Below are 16,896 nucleotides of genomic sequence, written 5' to 3' on the forward strand. Positions count from 1 at the left end.
ACAAACGGGCCCTCAAACAAAGCAATCCGGAGCCCTAACTCAAGACACAAATGTCTGGCTTTCCATGATCAAAGTTAGGACCCATTATGCAAAAGAACCCCAACTCTGTGGGGATGTCTATAGTGCTGAGAAAATATACTGTGAAGGTTTGATAGCGCTTAGAGAAAGCCAACTTTCTCCAACCTGGCCTCTTCCAGACGTCTTGAAGTGGCAGTTTTCAGAACTTGTTGTGGTTCGCCAGCAGCAGGTGCAGACGGATGAGGTCTCGGAGAGCGAGGACTCAGATGAGGGGCCTGCGTGGGATGCAGGGATGGGGCCAGGACCATCAGGGAGTGGAGTGCTGCCTTCGGAGATTGTGGACTTCCAGCCTCTTTCATGGAATCAACTGATTGCCTCTTTACTTCCGCCAATGTTTTCCAGAAGGTCATGAGTGGAAAAGAACACAGCCTTGAAATAATGAAGGCTGCACTAACTAAGCTGCAAATGCCTAGGTGATGTCAGAGATTTTGCACCAGCCAGTGTTTGCAGACTGTTCCCGGTGACGTCGGTGGAAAGTTTGTGCCAGCCATGACATTGACCCCCCCTCTCTCTGTCTCTCTCTCTCTGTCTCTCTGTCTCTCTCTCTCTCTGTCTCTCTCTCTCTGTCTCTCTGTCTCTCTCTCTCTCTCTGTCTCTCTCTCTCTCTTGCCTCACCTGCTTAAGGTGGAGAACGCCACTGTTTGTGTTTGGTACCACCTGCGTGAAGCAGCCCAGCTTTTCCTGACCCCCAAGGGAGGAAATTTTCTCCAGGGGACGCTTGTGTAACAGGCTGACCTCTACGGTGCGTACATGCCGTGACCTGCCTACTGCACATACATATTTGCTTAACAGGTTGTTCCATACAATCAGTTCCCCTTTCTTTCGCCGAGGCCTTTTGGAGAAATTCTACTTGCAAATGAGAAGAATCTTTTCTCAACATCCCATCGGATAACAGATAATCAGAGTTGGAAGGGACCTTGTAGGTCATCTAGTCCAACCCCGCCACCCAAGCGGGAGACCCTACACCATTTCTGACAAATGGCAGTCCAGTTTCTTCTTGAAAGCTTCCAGTAATGGAGCTCCCACAACTTCCAAGGGCAAGCTGTTCCATGGGTTGATTGTTCTCCCTGTCAGAAAATTTCCCCTTATTTCTAGATTAAATCTCTCCTTGTTCAGTTTCCATCCATTATTCCTTGTATGGCATTTAGGTTCCTTGGAAAACAGCTTTAGCCCTTCCTCCTCTCTGGGGCAGCTCCTCAAATATTGGAAGGCTGCTCTCCTGTCTCCCGTGGTCCTTCCCTTCACTAGACTAGCCAGGCCCAGTTCCTGCAACCGTTCATCGTATGTTTTAGCCTCCAGTCCCCTCATCATCCTGGTTGCTCTTCTCTGCACTTTTTCTAGAGTCTCAACATCTTTTTTTTATAATGTGGTGACTAAAACTGGATGCAGGAATATAGGTGTAATTTGGAAAATACTAGACTGTGCAGAGATGGATAGATTGACATTAAAAATAAAGGATAAAGAAGACACGGGAATATTACCGAACATGGAACGAAATTTTTTACAAGTGGTCAAGAGAGAAGAGGTAGAAAATAAGTGAAGAAAGATTGTTGCTATGTACGAATTAAATACAAAGAGGGTTGACAACTATGAACTGCTTGATATAATTAACAGAACTAAAAATAAGCTAATACAAAGAAATTCAGTTAAAATTATTTTGTTGCACCATCATTATTGTTATTAGCATTTATGTTGATATTGCTGTTTGGTTTTTTTTTTTTCCTCTTTGCTTTTTCGTGAATGATATGCTCTGACAATACACTGTATTCAAAATGTATGAATAAAATAAAAAGAAAACATACACTCGAGGAGCAATTTAATAGTTTGCACAAAAAAGGAGAATATTGGAGCACTTGTGTTAGACCAGGAGAAGGCCTTCTGCATCTACTCTGCATTCCTATTCGCCGTTAAAATGAGATATCTCTCGGGAGCTTCACCAAGACAGAAGCACAACGGATTTCTCCGTTTCCCAGCAACCTGCTCAGCTTCCAAGAACTAACAAGAAGCTTGCTTGTTTACTCACTGACTGGTTTGATGTATGTGGCTCCCCAGTTCAGGAACAAGAGATTCTGGCCAGTTAGCATTAGATTAGAAATGTCCAAACAGAATAAAACAAAGACGAGCCGTGATATAGAACACACCGGTGGTTGAAACGCAAACACTTCCAGTCTTAAAACCATGACAAAATGGACTCTGGCTTGATGGAGATAACAGAGGTTTCTAGACCTCATGAAAAGGGGGTCAAGGTGTTTTGAATGTTGGCGTCATGGATATGCTGTTCCCAAGGGAAATAAAACATGTGGAGATTCTAGAAAGGGCACAGAGAAGAGCAACCAGGATGATTAGGAGACTGGAGGCTAAAACCTATGATGAATGGTTGCAGGAACTGGGCCTGGATAGTCTAGGGAAGAGAAGGACCAGGGGAGACAGGATAGCAATCTTCCAATATTTGAGGGGCTGCCACAGAAAGGAAGGGGTCAAACTATTTTCCAAGGAACCTAAATGCCAGACAAGGAATAATGGATGGAAAGTGATCCAGGAGAGATTCAACCTGGAAACAAGGAGGAATTTTCTGACAGGGAGAGCAATCAACCCATGGAACCAGAAGTTGCCTTTGGAAGTTGTGGGAGTTTCTGAGAAGAGACGATGGGCTCGTTGGAGGGGTGGAGCTAAAGGGCTCCGTCGATGAGCCCACGAATGTAAGATCAAGGTTTTCTTGGCCTTTAAGTTCGTATCAAAGCCTTTGCGCGCGTGAAGGCTGGGGCGGGGTCCAGAAAAAAGAAGGGAAAGACCCTTCTTCTTCAAAACCTCCAGTGTTGGAGCATCCACAATTTCTGGAGGCAAGCTGTTCCACTGGTTAACTGTCCTCACTGTCAGGAAATTTCTCCTTAGTTCTAGGTTGCTTCTCTCCTTGATTAGTTTTCATCCCTTGCTTCCTGTCCTGCCTTCTGGTGCTTTGGAGAAGGAGTTGATCCCTTCCCTTCTTTGTGGCAGTCCCCCAATTAATGCTCAAGTTTCCAGGCGGCAGTTGGTTGCAAAGGAGCATCTCAACCGAACTGAAATTTCAGAACGTTCTTCCTCATTTGATGGCGCCTGCAAATTCTTAGGAGGGAAGACATGTGTTTTGGAAAATTCCTGCTCAGGAATCCTTGCCTCGCTCCTTCACCTTTCATTTGAGTGTTATTAAAAATAGATTTGCCCTCTTGGGTTGTTCAGAAAGGGAGGCAGAGATGCTATCTGTCAACTATTCAGTTGTGTAAATGCCAGGCGGCAAAAACGTCTCTTGAGAAGGAAAGACATTCCAGAAGGCGACGCTATTTATTCTACATGCCAAGTGTGCACTCATCATTTGTAAGTGAGGCTTCTGACTCGCTGCCCAATTTGAATCACGGCGCTTTGTAAAATCCTAAGGTTTACCAAATTTAAAAAAAGCTTCCCCAGGGAGAAACAGACCTTAAATGGAACCCATGGAACAGAAGTTGCCTTCAGAAGTTGTGGAAGCTTTCAAGAAGAGACTGGACTGCCATCTGTCAGAAATGGTGTAGGGTCTCCTGCTTGGGCAGGGGGTTGGACTAGATGACCTACAAGGTCCCTTCCAACTCTATAAATCTGTAATATCTAAGCAATCCACCCATGGAACAGAAGTTGCCTTCAGAAGTGGTGGGAGCTTCATCGCTGGAAGCTTTCAAGAAGAGACTGGACTGCCATCTGTCAGAAATGGTGTAGGGTCTCCTGCTTGGGCAGGGGGTTGGACTAGATGACCTACAAGGTCCCTTCCAACTCTGTCAATCTGTAAAATTCGAAGCGGAGATTACATAAATAGAAAACCACGGAGAGAAGTCTGCGTGCTCAGAAGCTAGGGCATGTTCTCATCCTTGATACAGTACGATAGACCTGCAGGGCTGGCGCGTTGTGCCATGTGTAATAAGATTGGGTCTGGGTTAGGGACTTCTGTCCTCACTGTGAGTTGTGTTGGGGGGGGAGGTTGCACAAAGGGAGACTCAGCCAATCTCATTGTACGCATGTTGTGCTCTGACAATAAAAGTAATAATAACGGGTGGAATTGTGCATTTGGGAACTGTTTTGTTGTAGGACTCACTTAACGTCCCCTGACTTCAGAAGGTAGGATCCTGTGTCTGGAGGGATCAGAGTAGGAGAAAATAAAGAAGACTCTGGAAATGCAAAACACGTCTTAGATCATCTGGTCCTAGTTTGGATGCTGTCCAGAATTACAGACTTCTTCACAATTCTCAATGATGGTGGAATAGAGTAGAGTAGAGTAGAGTAGAATAACAAAGTTGGAAGGGACCTTGGAGGTCTTCTAGTCCAACCCCCTGCCTAGGCAGGAAACCCTACACCACTTCAGACAAATGGTTATCCAACCTCTTCTTAAAAACTTCCAGTGTTGGCGCATTCACAACTTCTAGAGAGAGGCATCTTATCCCACTGATTAATTGTTCTAACCGTCAGGAAATTTCTCCTTAGTTCTAAGTTGCTTCTCTCCTTAGGTTAGTCATCATTTGTTGTCTTGGCTGGTGGAAAGCTATGTTAGATGGGCAAACAAAAGCTATGGCTTCTTTTGATCGCTGCCATTGAAGATGGGGGTCTCAAGATGGGGTCCTGAGGTGGGTTTCCTTCTTCCTAGACTTACTCCAGTGCCCTTTTCTGTCTCAGAAAATGTTAGGGTCTCTTCTCTACGAATACCTTGGAGGCCTTTAAAATATGCTCTTGAATACTATTTCAGTATCCTGTCCAGTTCGCTTGACCTCTTGCCTGTTTGACCAGTTAATCTTCCTTAACCAGTTCTTCTTCCTCCCTTCTCATTTTTTTTAAAGTTTGTTTTTGCTGCCTGAAGTTAACCGATAACGTTCTTGTGTGTGTTTTGGTTGTGATTTACCCAAAACATATCGCACTGTGCGAACGAGGCATGCTTCGTTGACTTACATTCTAGCTCTGTGATCTCTGCTAAGGAAGCTGTGTGATGGATTTTTGCCGTGGCTGTTCCTCCCCCAAACAACAATAACAACAAAAGCTTATGTGTGTACCCTCCTCCTCCCCGATTTATTTTCACACAAGGCAGAACGTCTCATTGTCCGTGATTGCACGCACAATTGCTCGCTTACAAGGTGTGATGAGGGCGTATATATCAGCCAACTGAAGAACGCAAACCCCACCCAACCAAGTGGACCTTGGACCAAGGCTGAATGGCAGAATAAAATCCCAGCCCAACCTTGGATGGAGAAGCCAAGAGAATCCAAGAAAAAAATCCTTTCACAGAGTAGAACCTGGTGGCTCCTGAGTCCTCCACAAACCACCTTTCCTTGGCTGTGATGCTTTTCCTTGTTTGTCCTTTAACAGCTCAACCAACCCCAAACTGCGACTTTCAGATGTCTTGGACTACAACTCCTATTACTCCAGCCAGCTGGTAGGCCTGAACTATGCCTGTAAATAACAGGACTGTGCAAATCTGATTTCAAACTGTCGCTGTGGAGTGTCCAGAAACACAAATGCAGCTCTTTAAAGCAGCCGCGTCTTTCCTGGGATTGGGAAAGAAATGCGGATTCTGGACAAAGAGATGGTAGCCGCAGAAGAGGCCCTGACCTACATATTTTTGTATTAAAGAATCCTTTATGGGTCTACCCATCTGAACCAAATCGTCCTTCCATCTTTTTATGCCTTCCATCCCTTAACTAGTCCAAGAACAGCATGTAATTTTTTTATTATTATCAACAAGGTGGAAGGCGCAGCTATTAGTTCTGTAGCTGGTGTTGGCCTTCATACCCAACGAGTTACTCCCGAGAACTTAAAATGTCATATATGTGCAGGTCCAAGGAATGGAGCCTCTTGCAATGGACCGATAGGAATTTGTGTCAATGCCCAGATTTTCTAAGCGCTGTCCAAAATTTTAGGAGTAAATGGTCCCCAGCAGTGGTGGGATTCAATTTTTGTTTACTACCGGTTCTATGGGCATGGCAGGGGAAGGATACTGTAAAATCCCCATTCCCTCCCCACCCCACTAACCTGCTTTCCAGCTCCGTCCTCCTGGGCAGGGCAACCAAAGGAGACCCAGCTGGGACTCAATGGGAGGCGGAGAAGAGATGGGGTTGGCGGGGCCAGTCAGAGGCGATATTTGCCGGTTCTCCGAACTACTCGAAATTTTACACTACCGGTTCTCCAGAACCGTTCAGAACCAGCTGAATACCACCTCCGGTCCCCAGTATGATGATAATCACTGAAACAACCATGGTTGGATCATGCCATCATCTTTCAACTCTGAATTTCAGATTATTATTTTTATTACGGTGTGCTGCACAGACAGAGGTCTGACAGATGTTGACTGGATTTTAGATTTTTATCCGCCGATCGAGTTCTACCCAAGGAACTGGGGTAGGCAGATATTGATTTTTTCCCCCCATAGATATTACAACACTGAGTAAATTAGTAAGGAGTGGGTTTTTTTTTGCGGCGGGTATGCGATTTTGCTAAAACAGGGGTCGGCAACCCAGGGCTCTAGAGCCTCGTGTGACTCTTTTCATCCCTCTGCTGCTGCTTTCTGTCACCCGTCGGCTCCACATTTGATAGGGCTGTCAATTAGGACAGGTAGAGGAAAAAGGATGCCGTGCTAGGAGGAGACTGTATGGTGGGGGCTCCAGAATTGAACGGGGGGGTTCTGGTTAGGACCTTTGTGGCTGTAAGGTTGCTGACCCTGGTGCTAGAACAAGATCTTGCTACAGCCTTTACACACAGCGGTGCCTCTTTCAGACAATTGAAACAGATGCTTCTGGATTCATGAGGCCATTTCCATCAACGGCCTTCACTTCTCATGTACACGACTGGCTTTTTTAAAAAAAATCAGGTGAGGCTAAAATTAGCAGCTTTCATAATCGATAGTTAATGATTTAAGATGCTTTCTCTGACTCCAGGCACTCTGCTTCTATTTTGGAAGCTGGTGCCGTGGGTGCTTTGGTTATCCTGTATCCTCCTCAAACTGTCAGAATAGAGTTGGAAAGGGAACTTGGAGGTCTTCTAGTCCAACCCCAAACGTTCCAAATGGTGCCACCATTTCGTTCCCCTGGGAGTGAGATTCAACCTTTCAAAAGAGGCTCTCCAGGGATGTTGAAGCAGCTGTCCACTTGATTTCAAAAGGAAGTCAAAGGATCAATCCATCAGAATAGAGCTGGAAGGGACCTTGGAGGTCATCTAGTCCAACCCCCCACCCAAGCGGGAGACCCTACACCATTTCAGACAAGTGGCTGTCCAATCTCTTCTTAAAAACCTCCAGGGATGAAGCTCCCACAACTTCTGGAGTCCAGCTGTTCTCACTGTCAGAAAGTTTCTCCTTAATTCCAGGTTTCTTCTCTCCTTCATTAGATCCCATCTATCTAGCCACCTATCCAATATGTTATAAGGTGTCCTTATATCATATAATCTTCTCTTGTTTCAACTGGAACTTGATCCCAATGCATTTTCTTCCACCCAATTTGGTTCCTATGTAAATAGATAGATGACAGATAGATAGATATAGGTAGGTAGGTAGGATAGATAGATATAGATAATAAATAGAAAGATAAGATAGCTAGATATAGATAGATAAATATATATTGAGATAGATCGATAGAGATAGGTAGGTAGGTATCTATATCTTTATCTATATATCTATCTAACTCTCTCTCTCCATATAGATAGATAGATAGATAGATAGATAGATAGATAGATAGATAGATAGATACACACACACACACACACACATGATAGATAGATAGATAGATAATAGATAAGATAGCTAGATATAGATAGAGGTAGGTAGGTATATAGATAGCTAGATATAGATAGATAGATGATAGATAGATGATAGATAGATAGATAGATAGATAGATAGATAGATAGATAATAGATAGATAAGATAGCTATAGATAGATAAATAGATATTGATATAGATAGATAGAGATAGGTAGGTAGGCAGGTAGGTATCTGGATAGCTAGATATAGAGATAGATAGATAGATAGATAGATAGATAGATAGATAGATAGATAGATGATAGATAGATAGATAGATAGATAGATAGATAGATAGATAGATAGATGATAGATAGATATAGAAGAAAGAAAGAAAGAAAGATAGATGAAATCTGAAGGTGACGGCATTCAATGCTTTTTGGGTGGGGTGGGGTGGGGAGGACCCAATACAGCTTAGATCAGAACTACTGAGTAGACCTAGTCTCTATAAATAGAGATGAGGCAAAAAAAAAAAGATAGATAGAACAAAGGGAAAAGTCAGTGGAACAAGCCAAGATAGTCTGTCGGCTTTGATTCATTTGGGAGGACTTTTGATCTCCAAGTTATGACAACACAGCCGTTCTTCTTCCCCGGAGCCCTTCGTCGAAAGATTAAACGCACTTGATAAAGAGATACACTCAGATGCACACCTTTATAATCTTAAAAAGAGTTTTGGAAAGAAAACCAAGGGCGGGAGGTTGCCTGCAACCCATAAACTTTAGGTGTGTCCCATTTTTTTTTCCTTGTCACTTTAATGTTTTTTCCAACAGGAAGTTCTTCCCTGACCTTCTGCCATCTGACAATACGCTCAGAGGCCTGTCTTTCACCTGGTTGATAAAAAAGGAGGAGCAAAAATATATATAACTAGTAGAGTACACGTACTTCGCTATGAAACTATGTGGTTGGCTCTAGTTTTTGGGGAGGAAAATAAGGGGAAAAATTCTGCCCCTGCCTACCAGCATCCATCAGTATTCACCTGGCTAGGGTACTGTCAGTGTGTGAGAGAGTGGAGGGCTGTTTGGAAACTGAAAGAGTATTTGCTGCATGAGTAAGAAGGAGACAGCAAGGAGCCTGGGCGTGGCTTAGCTCAACTGTTCTGGACTGAAGCTGCTTGGTGCTGCTGTGAAAGTAAGACTGAAACTCCTCGCCTCTGCTGGCGTTTTGCATTTGGAGAGGATTTCTTTTCAGGTGGTAGAACTCCTTAGCATCAGAGCATGTTAATAATAATAATAATAATATAGGAAATGCTAATGCTCTGATGGTCATTTTGAGAAATCCTTTCTTAGTGAGCCCCTAGAAGCCAAGAGGAACCTAAGTGCCAAATGTCAAGTTTGTAGGCTTTACGGTTCTGGAGATTTTGTGATGAAGCGTGAGTGGAATTTCTCTTTTATAGATATAAATAGTTGCCCTTGATGATTAAGGATGGTAGGCAAGTTGTCCATCAGATCTGGAAAAGCACGGGAGTTGAGAATGTCGATCTAGAATGTTCCGCTCTTTAGTGTTCTGTTATTCTGTTTAAGCAAGGAGGTGGACTAGAAGACCTCCAAGGTCCCTTCCAACCTGTTATTCTGTAAGTAGGAAGTGGACTAGAAGACCTCCAAGGTCCCTTCCAACCCTCTTATTCTGTTAAGGCTTGTCAGTTGAGGTTATTTTTTTTACGAGGCCACCGTCTTTCTTGAAGGCTGAGTTGGCCATGCCAGGTACTTGCTGTAAGTTGCTTTAATTTTCTGCCACTCAAGGCTCAACGGCTTCCAATGAACAAACCGCAAGTAACAACCGCGTAGGTGTATCTCCTTCTCCATGTGTGTTTGGTCTGACCTGAGCTCTGTTTTCTGGGCGTTCTCCCCCTCCATCTCTTGCCTTCTTCAGCCTTGATTTCCCCTACGACGACGGCTTGACAACCCAACACATTCTGACATTTGTAAATCCCCTTTGGTGTCGGTCTGATTTGTGGGCTTTCAACACTTGTCTTTTTCGTGCCAAGAGCAGGGAAACCCCCTCCCCCCATAATAGTAAAAAATGAGCTCCTTGGGAAAAAAAGGAAGCCACAGCTGCAGGAAGACAACCGAGGCTGTCATGGCTACTTACATCTCCGTGGGAGAAGGACGAAAAAAAAGAAAAGAAAGAAAAACAGGGAAAGAATGATCTTAAATTTGATAAATGGGGTTTGCTGAAGGCTCTGATCCACCGTCTGGGGGAAAGAGACAGGGTTTCAATGCCTTGACAAGATCAGCGGTCTTCCATAGGACAGGCTGTTGTGATTCGCCAGACAGTGGGGAAGAATGGGGACCAGTCTGGAGAGGATTCGTACGAGGGTCCTGCATGTGATGCGGAGATGGGGCCAGGACCATCTGGGAGTGGGGTGCTGCCTCCGGAGCCTCTGGAGTCTGGCAGCAGCAAGGCAGAGGACCCAGGGGAGCCTGTTCCCAATGCGCAGAGCTGCTAGAAGGCGAGAGCAGCTGAAACAAAAGGGGCGACTCAGGAATAAGGCTTGGAGGTGATTGCCCCTCCCATAAGGTATAAAGGGCAGGCAAAGATGACGAAACCTTTGCAGGAAGCAACGTTGTTCGTTCGGTTTCAGACTCATTCTTGAAGCTCTTTGTACTTTGGTTGGTTTTCTTTCTAGCTCACTGGACACTTCTGTTCTTGGCAGCACTTCACAGGAAAGCAAGGTGGGTGCTTATCTCGGGGGACTGTTTAAGGTTCATTACCAGCTGGGAATGAAAATAATTCCCAGCGTTGCAATAAAACAATGACGTGTTTTTAAAATAAGCATGCGCGTAATTACGGTCTCGGAAGGCTTGGTCAGAACACAGACCACCCAATCGTCACCCAAATGTTTTCAGAACTGAAGAATGGATGAGAAGCAAAACATCTCCAAGGAGAAACGAAAGTCCAGTTGTCTTTTGGAAAACCACCTTTGGTTTCACCTTGACAAGGTGGTATTGTTTGTCTCCTCCGGATGATGCAACCATGGAGGGTTCCCCCTATTGAGGTGTTCTGTTTAGCTCTTGTGGCCTCTGACCCTTCTAGCATCCAGGAGAGGCTTCTGGAGATGTTTCAACTGGGATTTCTGGTGGAGGCCATCAGGATGGTGTGAAGCACCACAGCAGCTTTGCAAGCATGCTTCATTTAAAGCCTCCTCCCCCACCAGTTATTCTCAAAGGGCTGGCTTGCAGATCGGTGTGAGTTTTGGTCAGTGGTGGGCTGCAATTTTTTTTAACAACCGGTTCTGTGGCTGGGTAGGCATGGCTGGTTGGTCATGTGACTGGGTGAGTGATGTCACTCATCACACCCAGCCCCGCCTCCTGGCCACTCGCCTCAAAAGAAGAGGTAAGTAGGATTCAGCGGTTGGGGCTAATCCCACCACTGGCTGACCCCGCCCGTTTTTCAGCCTGTTTTTTGACCATTTTCAAGCTGTTTGGTGGCTGTTTTGGAGGCCATTTTTGGTCCAGAAAATGGCCTAAAATGGACCAAAAAAACCACCTGAAAACACCCCGAAAAACAGGATGTTTTCAGGATGTTTTGGGGCCATTTTTGAGGCCATTTTTGGCCCAGAAAGTAGCCTAAAATGGCCCAAAAATCCACCTGAAAACACCCCAAAAAACCAGGATGTTTTCAGGACATTTTGGGGCCATTTTTGAGGCCATTTTTGGCCCAGAAAATAGCCTAAAATGGCCCAAAAATCCACCTGAAAACACCCCGAAAAACAGGATGTTTTCAGGCCATTTTGGGGCCATTTTTGAGGCCATTTTTGGTCCAGAAAATGGCCTGAAAAACGACCTGAAAAAGGCCTGAAAATGCCCCCCCAAATGGGCTGAAAACAGCCCCCTAAAATGACCCAAAACAGCCTTAAAAAAATGGGCAAGAGCAGCCAGTGGTGGGATTTGCCGGTTCGCCAAATTGCACCTAATCTCGACCACCGGTTTGCGAGAACCGGTGCAAACCGGCTGCAGCCCCCCCTCCTCTGGTTTGGGTTCACCAAAGACAAGCAGCCCGTGGGGTTGTGTGTCCTTGGAAATTCAGGGAGGTTTCTTGTCCCTGGATCTCATCTCCACTCCCATCAGGTCGATTTCATTGCACAACACAACCCTGGTGGAGTTTTCTCTCTCTCTCTCTCTCTCTCTCTCTGACACAGGCATCCATCCTAGGAGAAGGAGTTTTCCTAGACATGAACGCACGGGATGGTGTTGCTAGTTAGTAGACCAGATACTGATGTTGTGGGCGCAGCGCTGTGGGTATAATTAAAAGGTTGATGCCCATCAAACCCCTGTCTGTGGCTTTCCAAAAGTTTGTGTGAATCAGCGAATGCTGCGTTGTGAAGAGGGCATCAAAGAATTCTTTCTCTCTCTCTTTTTTTTTTTTGGCATCATGCGGTGAGCCAGGCTTGTATAACTAGCTTTTCCTGTCCTGGGGTTTGCTTAGGGATTTAAAAATGATGAACAAAACAGATTTAAAAGAGACACCGGGGATTAGTTGGGTAGTTGGGGGAAAAAAAAGTTATGGGGAAGCCGGGTGGTTGGGTTGAAGGAAGATTTCAACTGAAAGGACACAGGAAGCAGCGAGCCTAACAGCTTGGTTTTTAGGGTGGACCTTCAAGGTGGATTCTTGGGCATCTTGTTTAGACACCCTTGGGAGAACCGTATCTTCACACTTTCAAAGAAAGGTGAACCTTGTGACCAGAACAGCTAGTTGCTTGGTAGCATCTAAGTTTTCCAAAACACCTGAAGGCCAGATAAGGAAGGAAGGATGGAAACTGACCAAGGAGAGATTCAACCTGGAAATAAGGAGGAATTTTCTGACAGGGAGAACAACCCACCGATGGAACATTGGAGTTGCCTTCAGAGGTTTTGAGAGTTTCATCCCTGGAGGCTTTCAAGAAGAGACTGGACTGCCCTCTGTCCAAAATGGCATAGGGTCTCCTGATTGGGTGGGGGGTTGGACTACATGACCTACAAGGTCCCTTCCAACTCTTGTCAATCTGTATATCTCCAAACTGCTAGCTCCAGCAAGAGGCTCTGTTCATTAAACTTGGTTTCAGGGTTCTGGAGATAGGAAAAAAAAAATGTTTCTCAACCGTTGCACGAGAGTTTTTCTAACTTGATGGACATTCTGTGTGTCATTCCTGGACATTGTTTGTATCCGTTTTTTGCTGATGAGGTACAACTTTGGAAAAACAATGAGGCTTTGAGCTGATGGCGTGGCTCTTTTTGAGTAAGCGTTGGTGGTGGTGGGATCAAAGGATCAACCTGTCTTTCTTCTGCCATGGGCCAGGCCTCCAAAGCTCTTGAATAATGCTGGATCAGACCATTCCTGGCAATTGGTGGGAACGACGCATCTAACATGTGTCCGCTTGATCAGATAATCTTCTCGCAAGACAGAAAGGGAAAAGGCTGCCTGCACATCCTCTAAACCAGAGGTCGCCAATCTTTTGGACCTCAGGGACCACCAAACTCATAATTTTAAATCCCGCAGACCAGAGACCCTGGAAAAATCCCCAAAAAAAGTCTGCAGGAAAATTCCCCACCCCGTTTTCCTACCGATCGATCGTTCTTTATTTGGGATTGCAGGATACCATCTCCAGCTCTGTTCTCGGGAGGAGAGAGAGAGAAACTTTTGGCTTCATGCAAGGAAAGCAGCAGCAGCCGCAGAAGTCTTTCTTTCTCTCCCCCAAACTCTGCCAGAAATGAGTCTTTGCCAGCTCAGCCTCTTGGAGCAGGAGGCCTTGCAGGCCCCAAAGACTCATTTCTGGTGGCGTTTGGGGGAGAGAAAGAAAGACTTTTGCTGCTTTCCTTGCATGCAGCCAAAAACAGAAGACGAAAGAAGTGGAAAGAAGCAGCCCAGTGGCCGGGCCAGGCGCGTGGGGCAAGTGGGGCAAATTTCCCCCCCTCCGCCCTTTTCCCCCTTCCCCTCACTACCTCGTGTTGTTTGCAATGCAAGTGATGGAAGCTTTGTTTTCTCTGCGGACCGCCAAAATTTTCTCGTGTACCACCAGTGGTCCCCGGCCCACTAGTTGACGACCACTGCTCTAATCTCCTTCAAATGTTTCCTTTGTGCAAGCTTTGGAGGCTACCAGTGGTCGTGAATCAGATGGGATGTTTTCTTGTAGAGGAACATTTTGCAAAACTGTTCGGTCCAACGCCTGGGTTGGGTGGTCTCCTGCAAACCCGAGGGGGAAATCTGTCCCAGAGACTGGAAACCATGTGGTGTTGAAACTCAAAGCTCCTGTCGTAGGCAGAACTGCAGTTCGGTTGAAGCATTGACCTGAAACTCTGGAGAAAATGTTGGCATATGGACCAACCTTGGTCTAGTTCTTGGGATTCCAATCCAGACATGTGATCCTAGATAATCCTTCCTGCTATTTCATCTTATCAATCTTCAGCTTCCCAAGCAACCTTGTGTTGGAGATCTAACTTGGAGATACCAACAGGGCCAAGATCAGCCAAGGGACTCTGCCGGAGCAGGCGCTCGGCTCAAAACAAGTATGTCTGCAGACATGAAAGATGAGATTGATGTCTGTGGACCTTCTCAGTCATCCAGGTCATGGCTGTCCCAAAGGTGCTTTTTTCAAGAGGCAACTGGACTTTCTGGTTTTTCTTTGAAGACATTTTGCTTCCCATCCAAGAAGTTTCTTCAGCTCTGACTGGATGATGCTGGGGAATGGAAGGATTTATACTCCTTGTAAACAGCCGATCATTTGCATTCTTTTAGCAAGTTGTTGAGGCCACCTCCAATCTACAACACGGTCCTTTCAACAGTTCCAAGAAGGCTCCATACCCATTTGCACCACTTAGGTGACCCTGAGGACACAGATAAACCTCCAAATGGCCTCAACGACCCTCTAAAAGGATGCAAATGACCAGCTGTCTGCAAGGAGGATAAATCCTTCCATTCCCCACCACCATCCAGTCAGAGCTGAAGAAGCTTCTTGAATGAGAAGCGAAATGTCTCCAAGGAAAAAACCAGAAAGTCCAGTTGCCTCTTGGTAAAGCACCTTTGAGATGAAGATGGCATTAATTTTAGGCCGAGATGCTGTACCTCAACAGGTGTGGTCTAATTGTGGTTTTTGGGTTGGGCTGGATTGGAGTTCAAAGACCTGCTTGGCCTTAGACTAGCTAAGCCTGCTCCACCTCGGAGTATGTTGCAAGAATAAAAATAAGAGTTAATGGTCATACAGATCTTAATGCTTTAAGCCATCTCTTCAATTTGATTCAGACCTCCAATTTGGAGATTCAGTTGAATTGGCTTTTAACAGATTAGCAGAGTTGGAAGGGAGCTTGTAGGTCATCTAGTCTAACCCTCCACCCAAGCAGTGACCCTACACCATTTCTGACAAATGGCAGTCCAGTCTCTTCTTGAAAGCCTCCAGTGATGAAGCTCCCACAACTTCTGCCCCATTGATTGATTGTTCTCACAGTGAGAAAATTCCTCCTTATTTCCAGGTTGAATCTCTCCTTGTTCAGTTTCCATCCATTATTCCTTGTCTGGCCTTTGGGTGCCTTGGAAAATAGCTTGATCCCCTCCTCCTCTCTGTGGCAGCCCCTCAAATATTGGAACATGGCTATCCTGTCTCCCCTGGTCCTTCTCTTCCCTAGACTAGCCAGGCCCAGTTCCTGCAACCGTTCTTCGTATGTTTTAGCCTCCAGTCCCCTAACCATCCTGGTTGTTCTTCTCTGCACTTTTTCTAGAGTCTCAACATCCTTTTTAGAGTGTGGTAACCAAAACTGGATGTAGTAGTGTCTTAAGTTTGGTCTTACTAAGGCTTTATAGAGTGGTATTAGGGCCTCATGTGATCTTGATTGTATCCTTCAGTTCATGCAGTTTAGGATTGCGTTGGATTTTTGTCCTACCCTCTCCAAATGGGGATCTGAGGACAGGTGTGTTGTCTGCAATGACTCAACTGTACAAAAAATATATAGAGAGAGGAAATATGATTCTGCAATCAGTCCATGATTCATTTCAGGTTTCTTTGTCCTCCTTTGCTCCTCTTGCAGATGTCTTCTGCAACTGCAGCTCCGTCGGAAGCACAAGTGTGGGTGAGTGCAATGCCACGGGTCACTGCCACTGCCGCCCAGGTTACGCGGGGCCCTCGTGCGACCGGTGCGAAGACGGCTACCATCTCGGTCCATCTCACCGGCGCTGCCTTCCTTGCGAGTGTCATCCCGAGGACTCCGCCTCTTTGTCCTGCGACAAGTAAGGAGAACCCAGGGGTGGGCTTCCCATATTTGAGCAAGGAATTATTCTCTCTGCCCCGGTGGCTGGGTGGGCGTGGCCATGATGGGCGTGGCCTAGTCAGCCTCCTGCATCTCAGTGGCGGTGATGGGGGGGAGTGTTTCTGCCTTTCCCGGGCTCCGGAGGCTTGGCTCGATCCTCCAGGAGGGCAAAATGAACTCCTGGCCTCCGGAGGCTCCCTGGAAGCCGGAAATGGGCCATGTGGGGACTCCTGGGAGGGGAGGGGTGTGGTGGGTGGGGCCAGCCAGGAGTGAGATTTGTGGGTTGTCTGAACTGCCCATAATCTTAGCTAGGGGGGTCTCCTTGCAAACCCCCAGCAGCCCAACTCTGAGAGAATCCCTTCAAATGTCTCGCCTGCCACCACCTTCTTTGTTCCTTCTTTTTTTTAACTGGCCAGGGAACGTTGGTCATGGTAGTTTTGGAATGTCGGAAGGGGTCCCAATTAGGCCACCTTCCTTCTCTCTCTCTCTCTCTCTCCTCTCTCCTCTCTCCTCCTCTCTCCTCTCTCCAAGTTCTTTCCTTGCAGGAATTTCATTATGAAACTTGATAATAGTGTTTGAAGGAAGTGGGGTTGGAGGAGGAGGAGGAGGAGGAGGAGGAGGAGGAGGAAAAGAAGAGATCTGTGAGGTCCTTTGTGCTCTCTGACCTTGGTGATTTTCTTGCAGACATTTCTTAACCTAACTAGATAATATCTGTGCTGGAAAGGAGAGGGGTTTGTGGACTGGAAGGAGGAGGAGGAGGAGGAGGAGGAGGACAAGGTTGGGGTCCTTCTTGGAGCCATGGTGGCGCAGTGGGGGCATTATTCTTTTC

The 16,896-nt window shown here is 46.0% G+C and overlaps 1 protein-coding gene across 1 annotated transcript in view; it reads left to right on the top strand.

Moving 5' to 3' along the window:
• MEGF9 (multiple EGF like domains 9) overlaps positions 1 to 16,896 on the top strand; it is a 39,104-nt gene that overhangs the window by 9,672 nt on the left and 12,536 nt on the right. The window contains 1 exon segment of the mRNA XM_026686753.2: positions 15,849 to 16,047. Within this exon segment, the coding sequence (XP_026542538.2) occupies positions 15,849 to 16,047 (199 nt within the window).

Source organism: Notechis scutatus, chromosome 15 (assembly GCF_049901735.1).
Source record: "Notechis scutatus isolate UNSWTSFEM ecotype Mainland chromosome 15, rNotScu1.2, whole genome shotgun sequence".
Classification (NCBI taxonomy): domain Eukaryota; kingdom Metazoa; phylum Chordata; class Lepidosauria; order Squamata; family Elapidae; genus Notechis; species Notechis scutatus.